Genomic DNA, 17,351 nt, shown 5'->3' on the forward strand with positions numbered 1-17,351 from the left:
CCTCTCAAGTGCTGGCATTAAAGGCGTGCACCACCACACCCAGCAGAAGACACTTTTAAAGAGAAAGAGCTTGGTAAGGTTGGGGCACATTTTACTGCTGTTCTCCATGCCACTCCACATGCAGCAGGTACTGTGCTAAGGTGCCAGTTCAGTGCCTGGCACAACAGTGAAATGCGTCACTCAGACTCTAGGGCCCCGGACTGGGCTGCCAGGGCAGATTCTGGTCCTTAGCTTTGGTAGTGATATGAACCTGCAAAGTACGGTTAGCAATACCTGCATCTAAAGCTTAGCTCCTGGGATTTATGTGACCTGTTTTATCAAACAACCAAATGGGATATTTACACTGTCCTTGTTGTCTCACCCAGTAAAATGGTTCTTGGAACAAATACGCAATAGCTATGCAGTAAAAAGACAGAGGTTAGGGAAAAAAAGATGGGTAAGTATAGATAAACTCAAATTTTTATACTAAGGCAACCACACAGTTGTCTTCTGCTGTTTGGAAGAACTAAAGACTCAAGAATAGAGGGTAGGGCTGGAGAAATGGCTTAGCAGTTAAGCGCTTGCCTGTGACGCTTAAGGACCCTGGTTCAAGGCTTGATTCCCCAGGACCCAAGTTAACCAGATGCACAAAAGGGCGCACAGGTCTGGAGTTCGTTTGCAGTGGCTGGAAGCCCTGGCGCACCCATTCTCTTTTTCTCTTTCTCTCTATTCTGCCTCTTTCTCTCTCTGTCACTCGCGTATAAATAAATAAAAAGAAACAAAAATTAAAGAAAAAGAATAGAGGGTAGAGAAAAAGAAGAAAGTACAGAAACAAAAAGAAATCATCCTTTATACCAATTTCTTTGTCCAGGGCTTGATATCACAAAAGGTAACCAACTGTGGCCTTACCAGCTCAATATCTCTCACTCTGTCTCTTTCTCTCTTTCTCCCTCTGCCAGGGATGGAACCCAGAGCCTCTGTATACTAAGCATGTACGCTACTACTGAGCCACCCCAGCCCATCACGGCTCACTCAGGCTCTCAGATCACTAGCCCTCCGGGAAAGGGCTGCTTTCTTTGTTCACCGAACTGAGCTCTTAAGGGCTTCTAGGGAATGAACAAGGACTTGAATAAGAAGACAGGATAAAAACATCACTCCGCTGTGCTGCTCTTGGCCCCTAGGGGCCTCGTAAATCTCACCCTGGGGACTCATGCATACAGGTTAACTCTGGGGCACAGAACTGGTTTGCCCCAGTCTCCAACTTTTCTTTTTACTTCACAGGAGACACTGACGTCAGTGATAAGCACACTGCATGGACTGAATTACAACACCTGAAAGGCCGTCAGGTGGTCAGGTGGCTGAGACCTGAAGCAAGGTTTCACCTCCCTCTTGACCCTTCAGCTTGGCATCTTTCCTACAACTTCCAGAAGCCACTGTGCTCTAACTGCCCAGTACTCCCAGTCACCCAGGGTCTAGAAATCCTATGAATATCCAGTCCTTAAGATCAATGCTTCAATTGATATAGAAATGACCAAGCACCAGGTTACAGAATGGTAAAGAACCATTTAGGAACCTAATTTGAGGATTTCCTTGATTCACAAAGATTTTCCCCATTTTGGAAGATGCCACTTTTTTTTTTCTTTTTTTCTTTTTTTCTTTTTTTCGAGGTAGGGTCTCACTCTAGCCCAGACTGACCTGGAATTCATTATGGAGTCTCAGGGTGGCCTCAAACTCATGGCGATCCTCCTACCTCTGCCTCCCGAGTGCTGGGATTAAAGGCGTGTGCCACCATGCCCAGCGAGATGCCACTTTTCAACTAAAGTATGATATGCTACTTAGCAGGAAATTTTAATCACTTTTTTTTTCTTTTTTCTGGAGACAAGGTTTTATTATATAGCTAAGGCTGGCCTCAAATTTCTGCCTCCGCCTCCTGAGTCTGGTACTGTAGGCAGACACCATCATGTATGACAGGAATTTCAGTTTCTGAGCAGAGGGGAGACTTTCTGTCAGATATGGCCAGTAATGAATCTTAATCCACAAAGGACATGTGTGATATAATTAGTGTGTGTGCTCCACTCACCTCACACAGAAGAGAGGTGGGGAGGAGTGCATCTCACAGGGGGGGAAAACAGACAGGAATCTGCTCTGCCAAAGCATGCCCATACTTTGCTTCTTTCTGCATTTTTTTTTTTTTTTTGCGATGGGGCGTTGCTTTCTCAGCAGGCTGGTCTAGAACTGGTGGACTCAAGCTGTCCTCTGGCCTCAGCCTCCTGAGAGCTGGACTACAGGTGCGTGCCACTGTGCTTTGTGTGTGGGCAAACCCAACAGAACACCACCAGTCCACCAGTACTGAAATGTGTGCATGCTGTTGTCCTTCGTCCTGTGCAGAATGTAAAACAATTTTTAACTGCTCTTCCTCACACTGAATGCTTACGAGCCACCAAGAATAACTCTCTCAGAAGGACATCATCTCTCAGCTTCAGTGCTGACTGGCCATTGTGGCGGTAACTGGTCTGATAATGTCCTGGGAGTGCCACAGTCATGGCTTGTGAGCTCACCCACTGCATCCCTGACCGCTGGGTGACAGGTGCGCCACTCCCTCCCCCTGGCCTGCCCTCTCTGTGGGTGCCAAGAGAGTTGCAGTGGGCTGCTCAGGCAACATGGCAAAGGGCAGAAGGGGGACTGACTTATTTTTTAACTTGAAAATCTGTGGTCTTTGCACTTGATCTATCTTTCGGGTATTTTAAACAAGGGAATGTATTTGCCACTTTTTTTTTTTTTTTAACTCCTCCATAATGAGTAGGAACAGCATCGTTTCTCAGTTAGCTAACACCAACACCCGCTCCAAACAAGTCCACCCTGTTAGATTTTAATACACCCTGCCTGTGGGCTTCCGCCTCCATCGGAGTCTTACCTGGAGCTCCTGTGTACATGATGGAAAAGACGTTTATTGCTATCGTAGCTGCATAAAACACAGGAAGTGCCCGGAGACCATTGGGAACAGGGTCCTCCTGTGTGACAGTGAGATAAAGCGTGTGGTCAGGACTCAGAGCATCTGGAGGCCACAGTCAAAGAAGGACACAAGACACCATTTCGGGGAATTTTTCCTAAACCGGGTGTGACCACAAACGCTGGTGTGGCGCTGCCTGTGACATGCCACCTGGGCCGTAGTCGTCTCATCTCCACAGACGCAGTTTTGGAGAGGCCGCCACGGTGGCCGGCAGACACCCCAGGGCTCTGCAGTCACAGGCTCGGGGTCAGACAGAAGCGAGCTGCTGGCGGGGCGCCGGGTCTGAGACCGCCGAGCAAAGCTTGCTGTGCCTGCTGCACGCTGTGGTTCAGGCTGTAATCGCCTTCGCTCCCAGAAGTCTACCTTCAACAACTACCTCGAGATTCGCCCCCTAAGGACTCTCGAGAGCCCAAAACCTTAGCCACCATGGCATGACAGATTTCACATAATTAAAATACATATGGCAGCCTGGTGTGGTGGTACACGCCTTTAATTCCAGCACTAGGGAGGCAGAGGTAGGAGGATCATCATGAGTTCAAGGCCAGCCTGAGACCCTACAAAATTCCAGGTCAGCCTGGACTAGAGATCTTACTTCAAAAGAAATAAGATGAAAGTAAATAAATAAATAAAATACATGCGAGAAACACTCTTTCATGTGTTAGGATTTTCAGACTCTTTCAATAAGGTATAGCACTTAACCTTCAACTATTAAAAGTAGGCAACTGTTGATTCTTCATGTAATGGAATATTAATCTGTAACTTTAGGCCTCAGCTATGACATTCTCTCAATTTAATGCACACACAAGAATGAAGCAGCACATATTTGAGGTTAGCTCACATTTGAGAAGCTATTAGAAATGCAATCTTAAGCAAGTCTATAGAAGATTATGGAGCTGGAGAGATGGCTTAGTAGTTAAGGCGCTTGACTGCAAAGCCTAAGGACCCAGGTTCTACTCCCCAGAACCCATGTAAGCCAGAAGCATGTATCTGGAGTTTGACTGCAGTGGCTGGAGGCCCTGGCTTGCCAATTCTCTCTCTCTTTCATTAATAAAAGGGGGAGTTGGGGAAATGGCTTAGTGGTTAAGGCATTTGCCTGTATAGTCTAAGGACCCAGTTTGATTCCCCAGGACTCACGTGAGCCAGATGCACAAGGGGGCACATGTGTCTGGAGTTTGTATGCAGTGGGTGGAGAGCCTGGCATGCCCATTCTTTTTCTCTCTATCTGCCTCTTTCTCTCTCTCATTCACTCAAATAAATAAATAAAATATCTTTAAAACAATCTATGAAAACATATTTTAAAAAAGAGTCAAGAAGATTATGAAGCAATAATGTGGGTACTAGTGTATACTTGATAGTTAAATATTTCAAAAAAGGGACTAGTTCCAAAAAGCCACCTAAGATACTCTTGAGCATTTATATAAATGTGCCACCTACCAAGAATAAAAGACAATGAGGAATAAACACTGAAGTGAGCTGTCGCAGTGTAGAGAAGTGAGACTACCTCAGAAACATATACATGTTTGCATTTCACTCCCATGTATACTAACTTCTTGCAGAATAGTGCGGCTCATCAAGAATATTCTAGAATGCCTCAAGTTGCCATGAGCTGTAGCTATAAGCCTTGTGCTGAGTGGTGGTGAAGCAAAAGGGACATGGAAGCAGAGGCAGAAAGGGTGACAGAAAGACTAGGCCTCTAGAGGAGTCACGGGAGGCATATACTGAGATGAACTGGCTGGAACCAGAGATGGCCACCTGAACTGTCCTACCTGATCAGAAAACAAAACGAGAGAACGCTCTGGAGCCTGTTGCCTCTGGCTTCCAAAGTCTTATTTTCTTGGGGACAATGGCCATCTAGCTGACTCCCAACCAATACTTCTAAAGGTGGACAGTCTCAAGACAAAGGTCTCATTGGGATCTGCCTCCTTTCTTTCTTCCGGTTCCTTTTCCCTGCCTTCCACCCTCCCTCTCCTCCCCTCCCTCTTTTCCATTATTCATCCATTTGTCATTTGCCACTCATCTGAGTGAGCACGAGGAGCTAGGACAGTCCAAACACAATGGGGACAGCAAGGCCGAGTGCTGATGCCAACTGCTGGCTGAGGCTATGGTTAGTATTTTCAGAAGAGGCCCGAAGGCCTGAGTCCTTTGATGTGAAGGTAGGCGCTGGGGACATTTCCAGAGGACTGGGGTGCTGGGGTGGGCTGGGCTGAGGGGTGGTGACATCACAGCTCTTCTGCAACACAATGTGGAAAAAATTCTGAAAGGCCCAAGATGGGATGATTATTTAAAAATAATCTTTATATTCTTTAAAAAAGAGAACTTGAGGGCTGGAGAGATAGCTCAGCAGTTAAGGTGCTTGTCTGCAGAGCCTAATGACCCGAGTTCTAAGCCAGATGCACAGGGTGGTGCATGCATCTGGAGTCTTTTTGCAGTGACTGGAGGCTTTGGCATTCCCATTCTTTCTGTCTGTCTGTCTCTCTTCTATCTCTCTCTGCTTGCAAATAAAAAAAAATATATACATATAGTTGGGCGTGGTGGCGCACACCTTTAATCCCAGCATTTGGGAGGCAGAGGTGGGAGGATCACTGTGAGTTCGAGGCCAGCCTAAATGAATTCCAGGTCAGCCCTGGCTAGAGTGAGACCCTACCTCAAAAAAAAAAAAAAAAAAAAAAGATTAAATTTAAACCTCATTTGTCTTTTCCTAAGTCTGCTTAGTAGATGTTTTTTCTGATATTTATTTCTTTTTTACTTATTCTTCACAAGCCCATTGTCAAGGCTTCATTCATGATTTGCTATTTTGTTCACTGCCCAGTATGAGATTTATTTCTGATTTCTTTGACTGAACCTCCTTAGCCTTACGAATTACTTACTTACTTACAGAGGGCATGGGGGAACCATCAGAGATCTGCCACTTGCCTGAGAGACCCTAATGGTCTCCAGAGGAGGTGAGTACAGCTCTGCTTGAGAACTTCTCAGTGGCATCACTCCACTCAAGAAATATTTAACAAGCACCTGAAACGTGGTGAGTACACGGGAACGCACTGGAATAAAGCACCTAGACGCAGTTCCCACCCTCTTTGACCACATAGTCACATAACATGCAGGCCAAGAAGCAAGAAATAAAACACCATACAACAGAGCAAGAGCAACACTGGGAAAAGTGGAGCACTGTAGAGTAGAAAACAGGAAACCGACCAGCTCTGGGGTGGGAGAGGAGCTCTAGGCAGAGAAGTCCGAAGGCAGAGTGGCAGTCTTCCAGGTGAGGGTGGGGTGTAAGAACAAGGGTGAAGACCAGCAGCCCACATGTAAACTAATGATATAACTGTGGCCGGCCAGAGCCCAGGAAAGGAATGGAGAGGCTTAATCATGGTGAGTTTGTGCTTATTCAAGAGTGGGCCCTTCATTAGGCTATTAGACAATGCTAAAAAAAAAAAAAGAACTCTATTTTTTTTTTTTTTGAGGTAGAGTCTTACTTTATCCCAGACTGACCTGGAACTCAATCTGTAGTCCCAAGGTGGCCTTGAACTCACAGTGATCCTCCTACCTCTGCCTTCAGAGAGCTCAGATTAAAGGTGGGCACTACCATGCCCAGCTGTATGTTTCAAGCAACATATAACTGAAATAATATCAAGTAAGCACGGAACACATTCCATCCAGGGGATCCCTGCAACTGCTCAACACAGAATCTTACATATACTGTTCTCCGCGCACACGCGGGAGGGGCACACGCGGGAGGAGCACACGCGGGAGGGGCACACACGGGAGGAGCACACGGGAGGGGCACACGCGGGAGGGGCACATGCGGGAGGAGCACACACGGGAGGGGCACACACGGGAGGGGCACACACGGGAGGGGCACACGTGGGAGGGGCACACGCGGGAGGAGCACACGCGGGAGGGGCACACACGGGAGGAGCACACGCGGGAGGGGCACACACGGGAGGAGCACATGAGGGAGGGGCACACACGGGAGGAGCACACGTGGGAGGGGCACACGCGGGAGGGGCACACACGGGAGGCAGCAGATACAGTGTAGACAGTGGTTCGCACATACAGTGGGTAGTGTGCAAAGTGGCAGCAGACACACCATAGGCGGGGGGGAGGGGCGCACACAGTTCGGGTAGCATGCACAGTGTAGACCCACTGGACAAGGGACAATTCACATTCTGGGCAGGCTGGAGCAGGACAAGCCGAGACTCCATCACACCGTGCATATGACCGACAATGTAAAACTTATGAATTGTTTCTGCGGGGAATTTTCCATTTTGTCATTTCAGACCATAGTTGGCAATGTGTAACTGAAGCAGCAAAAAGTAGAACTTTAAATACGGGTGGGTAATGCAAACACAGCCCTTTAAGGCCGGCTTTATAGCTTATAGAGTATTGCAACAAGTCAACAAAGATGTTCAGGGACAAGTCAAGGAATTAAAAAATGGGAAAAATTGGGGGCTGGGGAGATGGCTCTGTGTGGGAGAGCACTTGCTGCTCAAGCACAGAACCCGAGGTCAATCTCCAGCACGCATGTTTCAAAAGAGCCCAGGCGTGGCCGTGCACGCCCATAACCACGGTCTTGAGGGCAGTAAAGCAGCAACTGGGGCGCTCTAGTCAGCCAATCTCACTGAAAACCAGCCACTCCAGGTTCAGTCAGAGGCCGTCTCATGGGAATAAGACATGAGTGCGACAGACAAGAACATCTGATGAACTCTTTTGGCTTCCACACACGTGTGTCCATGCACACACATGTGCATATATCACACACACATACACACCAAATATAATTAAAAATAAGAAATAGGGCTGGAGAGATGGCTTACTGATTAAGGCGCTTGCCTGTGAAGCCTAAGGACCCAGATTCAATTCCCCAGTACCCACCAAAGCCAGATGCACAAGGTGGCGCATGAGTCTGGAGTTTGTTTGCAGTGGCTAGAGGTCCTGGTATGTCCATTCTCTCTCTCTATTTGCCTCTTTCTCTCTCAAATAAATAAAATATTTAAAAAAATAATGTGATCTACATTATGTAGTATATAACATAATTCAGACATAAGAGGAAGAAATTCTGTCATTTGGTAGTAAATGCACTAGAGGAATCTATGTGAAGGAACATAAGCCAGGCACTGAAAGTACTATACGTTCTCATTCATCTGTGGAATAAGTTCATCACGTGCAAGTATAGAGTAGACTGAAGTCATTAGAGGTGGGAAAGGGAGAAAGAAGAAGAGAGAAAGCATTAGTCATAGCTGCACAATGACAGTTAAGTAGGGAAGCAGTTTGCTGTAGGTTGGGTCTTGAATATCCCTTTAAGTTCCATGTGTTGAAAGTTTGCTGCTCCAGTCCAGGGTGTTAACAGGATGCCTAGTGGAAGGAGGCTAGGTCATGGGGGACTAGCCTTGAGCTGGCCCACAGAAAGACAGGCAAGTAACCAGGGGTTGAAACTTCTGAAATTCTGGGCCAAACTAAGTTTCTCATTTCAGGTATTCTGTCACAGCGATGGGAAGGTAACACGTACTTTTTTTTCTTTTTGGGGGGGGGTTTCGAGGTAGGGTCTCACTCTGGCTCAGGCTGACCTGGAATTTACTATGTAGTCTCAGGGTGGCCTTGAACTCTCGGTGATCCTTCTACCTCTGCCTCCCGAGTGCTGGGATTAAAGGCGTGCGCCACCACGCCCGGCTCTACACGTACTTCTAATGTAAGATTGCACAATAAGGCAACTCAAGCCTACTGGTAACCCACACTATATTTCCAAATAACTACAGAAGAATTTAAAGGTCTCCCAAACATGGGCATGGTAATATTTGAAGTGACAGAAAGCTAACTTGATCATTACATATTGTATACATATATCAGAATGCAACACTCTACCCCATTAAATATACATATATACAAATTAAAACTAGATTTATAAAGGAAAAAAAAAAAGACACTGTAAATGTCATTTGATAGTCAAATAAGAAATGGCAATTTATGATAATCAGGTTTGTTTTTGCCAGAATACTGCTCTTAATAAGTTCTAATTTCAATGTTTTATTTTTTTTAGAGAAAACAGATCCCTCATAGGCATATTATTTTTTTTTAAATCCTTCTCTCACATTTAGCCAGTATGTAAAGTTGCTTTTGCCACTAAGAAAAAAATAAGAAGAATAAAAAGGCACCTTTATATTTGAATTACATTGCCTATCTTTTTTTTTTTTGTTATTGTTTTGTTTTGTTTTTTCTTTTTCAAGGTAGAATCTCACTCTAGCCCAGGTTGACTTACAGCTCATCTGTAGCTCTAGGCTGGCCTCAAATTCACAACAAACCTCAGCATCCTGAGTACTGGGATTAAAAGGGACACGCCACCACACCAGGCCCCATCTGGTTTTCTGTTTGTTTTTTTTTTTTTAATTTTTATTGACAACTTCTATAAGTATAGACAATATACCATGATCATAGTCCACTCCCATCATTCTTCCTTCCCCCATCTACTGAATCTCATTTTCTTTCTAGCTAGTCTCTCCTCCCTTTTGATGTTATCACTTTCCCCCTCCTAAAATGCAGGTCTTGTGTAGGTAGTGTCTGCCACTGTGAGATCAAGAATATTAAGGTCACATTGTCTGGAAGACAGCATTGCAAACACTCCTCCCCTTCTAGAATGCTCCCTCTATCACACCCATCTCTTTTTCAATCATTGTCAACTTCAAAAATCTCAACACTACCTCATTCTATTCTGTTATTCAGGAAACAACTGCCTTTCCTTTCTGAGATCTCAGCTGAATTCCTGGGAGCACTGGCTGAGAACTAAAACAGCAGCAAGAACAGCCATTTGAGGCGTGGGCTCTGGGGAGTTCTGCCCCTTCACTGGCTACTTATGATAATGGCTCACTTGAACTCCAGGGGGCTGGCAACAGAAATACCATTCTCCCACTAACCCCTCTCACTTCTAGTTTCTATTGCGTAGTACAATAGTAGTTGAAACATTTAACAAAAACAGCAGCCTCACCTTTTTTAAGATGAACATTCTGATCAGTACAAACAGCACGCCAGACATGAAACCAGACAGCAGTGGAGATATGAACCAAGAAGCAACTGAATGATTAGAAAAAACATGCAATGAATGTTAAGATTCACACACAAGTATGACTATATTTATGCACTGTAATAACAAGTAGTATATATTACATACATTAATACATATTCCCAGAACTGTTTGCTATACCCCAGAGCTCAGCCAGCACCACTGACTTGCATAGTTTTCACCCTTGTATAGCTGTCCTCAGACACAAATCCAGTCATGAATAACTGGTTAGACTGCCAAGTTAGTGGGGTGCTCGTTGCCCCAAGCTTAGCAGATAGATTCCTTGGATTTTCATGAAGCTCCTTATCCCCTCTTATTAATGCACATGGAGACTACTGTTCCAACAGTAAGGGTTATTTGAAAGTTGGGCCACCTCCCGTTCTCTTTGCCATGTTCAATCTGTTATCTTCATCTCCCACATCTAACAAGTAGAACTCTAGCATTAGCCATGGTTACCAATTCTGGCTGTACCTTAAAACCATCAGAGGAGTTTTCAAACACCTGTGATACCCCTAGCCCCACCCCCAGCATTGTGGTCAATTCAAGAGGTTTGCAATGGGCTCTGGGAATGGATATTTTAAATCGCTCCTCTGGGAAGTTCTTGTGTGCTCCAGAGTTGATAACCACCGCTACAGACGTCTGGGTCACACAAGGGATTTCCCTGGTGGTGGTGCCCCTGCTGGTCAGGTCAGCAGCCAGTGTGACCTGCAGCTCCTGAAGTGATGACGTTCTGGGAAAGAACGAGCAACCTACAAGGCGCAGATGCAGTGAGAGTCCTTTGCACTTCACATGGATTGGTAGGATGGGGCTGAGCAGAGTCACTGCTTGCTAAAACAGAGGCCAGGGAGTGGTTACTGGACTTCCAGGCACAGGTGCAGGCCTGCCACCTGGAGGGAACGCTACAGCGTACTGGTAAGTGCTTGGCTCAGCGAAGTAAAGCACGCTGGCCTTAGTCTGAGACTTCCCACAACCATACACGGTGACTCCTGGGTTCAAGGCTTTTCCTCACTTGGGCCTAGTCCATCTCTAACCTCTATGCAGATCTCAACGAACAAACAGACACTAATTTTCAAAGCTGGATAATGATATGACAGTTTAAAAGAGGGGAGTTAAAATCTAACATGTAACAGTTCACAATCTTCATTAACAAAAAATTTAAAGGAGACCCACATTACCCATATAATATAAGCCTTAACATTTGAAGGACAAAACACATTAAAGTAAAACTTTTAATAAAACTTACTCTAGAAAAGGTAAACTTTCCTTCCTATAGGGAAAAGAAAATGGCAATTACCAATCTTGACAAGCTCCATCCACTGCACACCTTTCGTACCATTTGCAACAAGTGAGAATCCTATAGTGGAACCGACAATACAATGCGTTCCTGAGATGGGAAGTCTCAGGAAGGACGCTATAAGCTGCCAAACAGCTGAACCTATAGATGGAAAGAAAAAAAAAAAAAATCAGATACATAACACAGAGTTGCAGACAGCCACGTGGGAGAAGAAAAAAAAATCCAAATTGCTTTCTCTAATAGCTTTTCCCTGAGTTGGTCTATGGATTATTTCCTTACAAATACTAAAGTCCTGACAAAAATGACTCAACGAACTTGAAGAAAGGACCAGCTCTTCTTAATCCAGAAGGGATGATGACTCCATACTTAAACAAGGCTCCATGATGCTGGTGATTAATGGCTTTGTCACATGAGAATGAGGGGGCCTGATGAGTTGTTCTGGTGTGAAGTCTGGCCACAGCAAGCAAGAGACTAAAGACAATTGCACAAGGGGAGATAAGAAAGGCAACATAGTGGGAACAGGTTTATATACACATATAAAGAGAGAGAGAGAGAATGGGCACACCAGGACCTTCAGCCACTACAAACGAACTCCAGGCACATGCACCACCTTGGGCATCTGGCTTATGTTGGGTCCTGGGGAATTGAACATGAGTCCTTTGGCTTTGTATGCAAATACCTTAACCACTAAGCTATGTCTCCAGTCCTCGAAAGTTTTGATAATATACTGCAGTCATATAGTGGGGGCTAGTACATCTAAGAGAGCAATATACTGCACCATCTTCTGATATTTTTGCCTCTCGTGTGAAAACTATGATATGTAACCGAAAGTTAGGCATCTGCTGTCAGATACTGCTAGCAATGTTGGGGGCTGTGAGTTTGGTTTTGTGTTATTTCATCTCCATTCTGCCACTCCTTCTTAGGTTCAATGTTTTTATAGGCTACAGGTCATTTCAGACATTTTCATAAGCAGATCAGGTCTGCAGAGAGTATTAAAGGCATCAGCTGGGAGAGATCCCTTTCAGGAGCAGTTGCTGAACAGCTCATACAGAGCTGTGCAGGGACAACAGGGGTTGGCCAACAAGCTGGAACATTACTAATCCCACATGTTAATTCTGGAAACCTGGTTGCCTGGTAGCAGCAGCACTTCTCAGCAGACCCCTGGCCTTTCCTTCAAAGATATTTGAGCTGCAGAAGGGTCATCTATGGCCACATATATACCAGTTTGTGAGGCAACATGGACAGCTGCTCCAGAGAGAGCCGGGCATGGTGACCTTTGAGTGAAGGCTGGCTGTGACCATATGTGTATCCCCAAAGTGTGAGTCAGGTGAAGAAGGGATCAGACTTGTGCCACCAAACAGTCTTAACAGGTTCCGTGGTAGCATCAGCCTTTCCCCAGCTAGTTCCTTAGACCTCATCTCTATGCCATGGGCTTAGCAGCAACTGGAGGCCTTGAATGTAAAGGCAGGGTATGAAGCACGTTTCCTTGCTCAGAACTATAATGTTAACAACATAAATTGCATCAATTCATTATATTCTTAATTCTTACCAGGTTCATCTAGTGATGTAGGAGGATGGTGTGAACACACTCTGCCCCATTCCGACTAGATTTTCCTTTCTGAAACCTGGCATCTTTATGTTCCTGGCTTTGGAAATTATGTCCTGGCAGAGTTTTTAAGGAAAGGCGGGGATTACAGGGAGAAGGAATGAGAGAGCAGGGGAATGAATAAAAGGGCACTTAATGGGAGGGAGGAGGTGGGTCACATCTGCCTGGGAGCCAGGCTGAGGGCAAGAGCCTCATTTTCCTCAGGAACTGTTGAAGGAACACGGGGTTACATGCATGCCAAGGAGAAAAGTGGGGAGAGTTATTTTAAATATTATTTATTTATTTATTTTGGAGAGAGAGAGAGAGAGAGAGAGAGAGAGAGAGAGAGGGAGGGAGAGAGAGAGAGGGAGAGAGGGAGAGAATGGGAGTGCTAGGACCTCCAGCCACTGCAAACAAAGTCCATACACATGTGCCACCTTGTGCATCTGGCTTATGTGGGCCCTGGGGAATCAAACCTGGGTCTTTTACCTTTGCGGCTTCTAGCCCCAAGGGAAGAGTTATTTTAATGTAAGATGATGGCATTTTACAAAGAGGAAAGGATGAGTTATTGGACAAGAGTGCCGGATGAAACCTGGGGGAAATGGGAGTCAAATTTCCAAGGCTTGAGAAAATAAAGGAAATGGTAGCCCAAAGGTTCAGAGTCACAGTGGAAGTGACAGGAAGGTGTGGGCAATGGCAAGGTACAGAGATAGAGAGGAGGTAGAGGGTCAGGACAGGCTGGAAGGGGTCACCAGCTCTGGGTATAGAAGAGGGCACTTGTTAGGGTGACTCAGAGAAATGTTGTTTCTGTTAGTGTGGGCACTTCTGTGAGGAGATGCTCAGGTTTGAATTCCCAGTAGGCTTTGGGAAGCACCGGTGGTCTTATCAAATTTGGGCTGACTTACCACGTGCTGAGCAAGAGTGCAAAAGATAAAATTGTTTGAGAAATTTACATGACATTAACAATAGCTGCTATGAAACCAACATAATTCGGGCCCAAGGCGGTCAGACAGCACAGTGGCCCTGGGCCTTGGGAGAAATTACTAAGAAAAAAAGAGAGAGATGAATGAACTTAGGTAGACTTTACAAGAGGGAGAAGAGAATTCAGTAATCTGAACAGAATTAGCTTTGGTTTGGACCATGAGAATGGTCTGGAGAGACGGTTCAGAGGTTAAGGTGTTTGCCAGTGAAGCCTAAGAACGCATGTTCAAATCTCCAGGTCCCACGGGAGCCAGATGCACAGTGACACAAGTGCACAATGTCGCACATGTGCACAAGGGGGCGCACGTGTCTGGAGTTCATTTGCAGTGGCTGAGGGCCCTGGCGTGCCCATTCTCTCTCTCAAAAATAAATAAGAAATAATGATACAACCATGTTGAATTCACACAGCTATTATGTAAGGAATTCAGTTTTTGAAAAGCTAGGTAACAGCTGGGCATGGTGGTGCACGCCTTTAATCCCAGCACTCGGGAGGCTGAGGTAGGAGGATCACTGTGAGTTTGAGGCCAGCCTGAGACTCTATAGTGAATTCCAGGTCAGCCTGAGCTACAGCGAGAGACTATCTCCAAAAAAAAAAAGGAAAAGAAAGAAAAAAATCTAGGTAACATAAATTCCCAACAAAATGGACTTTGAAATTCATCTAACCACACACCAAAAAGAAAAAGAAACCAAAGCAAATAAATAATCATGTTATTCAAGCAAAACCTCAAATTGCTTTGGTAAACCCAAATTCTAGTTGAGGTAAGAATCCTTCATTCTTTCAGCAAAGAGCCAAAGACCAGGGGTGGGAAAACTAGAAACTGGAAAAGCTACACTGACTTTTAAAAAGTTCTCAGGGACATAAAGCTCGACTCACACAACTTTCTGCCTGAGTCCCCACTGACAACCTTTTTTTTTTTTTTTTGCAATAAAATTTTTTAAATTTATTTTTATTTATGAGAGAGAGAGAGAAAGAAAGAAAGTTGGCATGCCAGGGCCTCTAGCCACTGCAGAGGAACTCCAGATGCATGTGCCATGTGACTTCGTGAGCATGCGCCACCTTGCACATCTGGCTTATGTGGGTTTTGGGAGGCAAACCTGGGTCCTTAGGCTTCGCAGGCAAGTGCCTTAGCTGCTAACCCATTTCTTCAGCTCAACAATCTTTTTTACATACGTGCACTTATTACTTAGAAGTTGACCTGGGGCTGGGAAGACAGCTCAGTTGGGAAAGTGGCTTGTTTCTCCTTTTACAAGAGGAGTCCTGCAGTCGGAGGTAAGATGCTGGTGGGCCAGGAACACACGCATGTCCTACCGATCCCGGGTTATTCATGGCTTCGCTCATATCCCTTAAGCACACAACATGTGGAGATTATTTGCTAGAATGATAATGACCCACCGCATGAATTAGCTTGTGAAGTCACTGACGGCACTCGATGGGAGGAGACGGATATCCTGCACTGTTTCTGTTCTGCACTGAATGTGCAGAAGCCGTCACACACGCCTGACATCCCTGTGCTCAGCACTGTGTGTTGTAAAGGTGTAGGAAGGGCCAGGCATGGTAGTGCATGCCTTTAATCCCAACCCTTGGGAGGCAGAGGTAGGAGGATTGCCATGAGTTCGAGGCCACCCTCAGACTCCATAGTGAATTCCAGGTCAGCCTGAGCTAGAGTGAGAGCCTACCTTGAAAAACCAAAAAAAAAAAAAAAAAAAAAAAGGCTCAAGGTCACTTGAAGTCCAGCAGCTATTGCATTTGCTGAATCTTAGCTCATCAGACATATGCTGAAAAACCTTAGCACTGTCAGACATAATTAATTTTTTCTTTAAAAAATAGCCATTATTGGGGCTAGAGAGATGGCTTAGCAGTTAAGTGCTTGCCTGTGAAGCCTAAGGACCCCGGTTCGAGGCTTGATTCCCCAGGACCCATGTTAGCCAGATGCACAAGGGGCGTATGCATCTGGAGTTCGTTTGTAGTGGCTGGAGGCCCTGGCACGCCCATTCTTTCTCTCTCCCCCTCTCTCTGCCACTCTCAAATAAATAAAAATGAACAAAAAAAATTTAAAAATAGCCATTATTTATAAAATTCACCTTTAAAATAGTGCTGGATATTCATAATTTAATCACATCACACTAAAATTAAAGTTTTTCTCAGGGCAATGTGGGCAAGAGGTATTCTAAAGTATAGGGAAAATGAAGATAGATGCTGAGACATTAGGCTTAACTAGAACTTTTCCTTCTGTTGAACAAAACAATTTTATGTGTGTGTGCAAAGTATGGGCATGCACATGTGTGTGTATGTGCAAGTATGTACACTTGTGTGCGGAGGCCAGCGGATGACACTGGGTGTCTTTCTCGAATACTCTCCACCTTAGTTTGTGAGACAGTCTCTCAAGAAGAGTTCAATTCAGGTGGAATAGCTGGTCAGCAAGCCCCGGGGATCCTCCCTTCTCCCCAGCACTGTGGTGACAGCTGGGTCACCGCTGCGCCAGCTTTGCATGTGGGTGCTTGGGATCCACACAGCAAGTATTTTACAGACTGAGCTGTCTTCCAGCCCCTAAAGCAGTTTTAGTCTATGTATGTACGTGTTTGTGCACGGGCTGTGGGCATTCACGTCTGTGCTCATGTGTAAGGACGCCAGAAGGCAACCGCCGGTGTCAGTCCTTAGGCAACATCCACCTTTTTTATTTTTGTTGCTAAAATTGTTATTTATTTATTTATTTACTTGCTTACTTACTTAAGAGCGACAGAACCAGGGCTTGCCATTACAAACTCCAGACACATGCAACATTTTTGGTATCTGGCTACATGTGGGTGTTGGGGGAATTGAACCTGGGCTGTCAGGCTTTGCAAATAACAGCCTTTAACCACTGAGCCATCTCTTTGGCTGAGAGAGTTTTTTGTTGGTCTGGAACTCATCAATTCGGCTAAAGTGGCTGATCAGCAAGCCTCAGGGAACCTCCTATCTCTACCACCCCAACACTAGGCTTACAAGCAAGTATAACCACATCCAAGTCTCCTACACGAGTTCTGAAGACTGAACACGGGGCATCACTAAATGCAAGCACTTTACCAACTGAAGTACAAGGTGCTGGCATTCCTCTCTCACCTCCTCCTCCTAACCAAGTGACCTATATACATTGTATATCTGCTGTGATGTCCTTCAGAGACAAGCAGAGAAACAGAGAGAGAGAGAGAGAGAGAGAGAGAGAGAGAGAGAGAGGTGTCTTGTCAACTATACTTGGTGATTCCTGTCTGGAATTTTCTTTCAATCAGAGTGGGGCAGTAAGAAAAGCTTTCCACATGGCTTCTGGTCCACAGTTACTGTGGCAATAGAGAAATCACAATGTCTAGCCATTCAAGTTGCTATTACCAGAGTCCACTCACCTCAATGCTGCATCTAGACAAATGAAAGCTACCAATAAAAAGTTGAACTCTACACAACTGACACACAAATTATCTT

At 45.2% G+C, this 17,351-nt stretch overlaps 1 protein-coding gene across 7 annotated transcripts in view; it reads right to left on the bottom strand.

Annotated features, from left to right (window-relative positions):
• The window catches only part of Slc20a2 (solute carrier family 20 member 2), a 110,046-nt gene that overhangs the window by 24,789 nt on the left and 67,906 nt on the right, over positions 1–17,351 (bottom strand). For all 7 annotated transcript variants that reach the window (XM_045130982.1, XM_045130978.1, XM_045130981.1 and 4 more), the window contains exons 3-5: positions 11,332–11,472; positions 9,963–10,048; positions 2,894–2,990 (exon numbers count right to left, since the gene is read on the bottom strand). In XM_045130982.1, coding sequence (XP_044986917.1) covers positions 2,894–2,990; positions 9,963–10,048; positions 11,332–11,472 — 324 coding nt within the window. The remainder of the gene's footprint in view (positions 1–2,893; positions 2,991–9,962; positions 10,049–11,331; positions 11,473–17,351) is intronic.

This window comes from Jaculus jaculus, chromosome 12, assembly GCF_020740685.1.
Source record: "Jaculus jaculus isolate mJacJac1 chromosome 12, mJacJac1.mat.Y.cur, whole genome shotgun sequence".
Taxonomy (NCBI): domain Eukaryota; kingdom Metazoa; phylum Chordata; class Mammalia; order Rodentia; family Dipodidae; genus Jaculus; species Jaculus jaculus.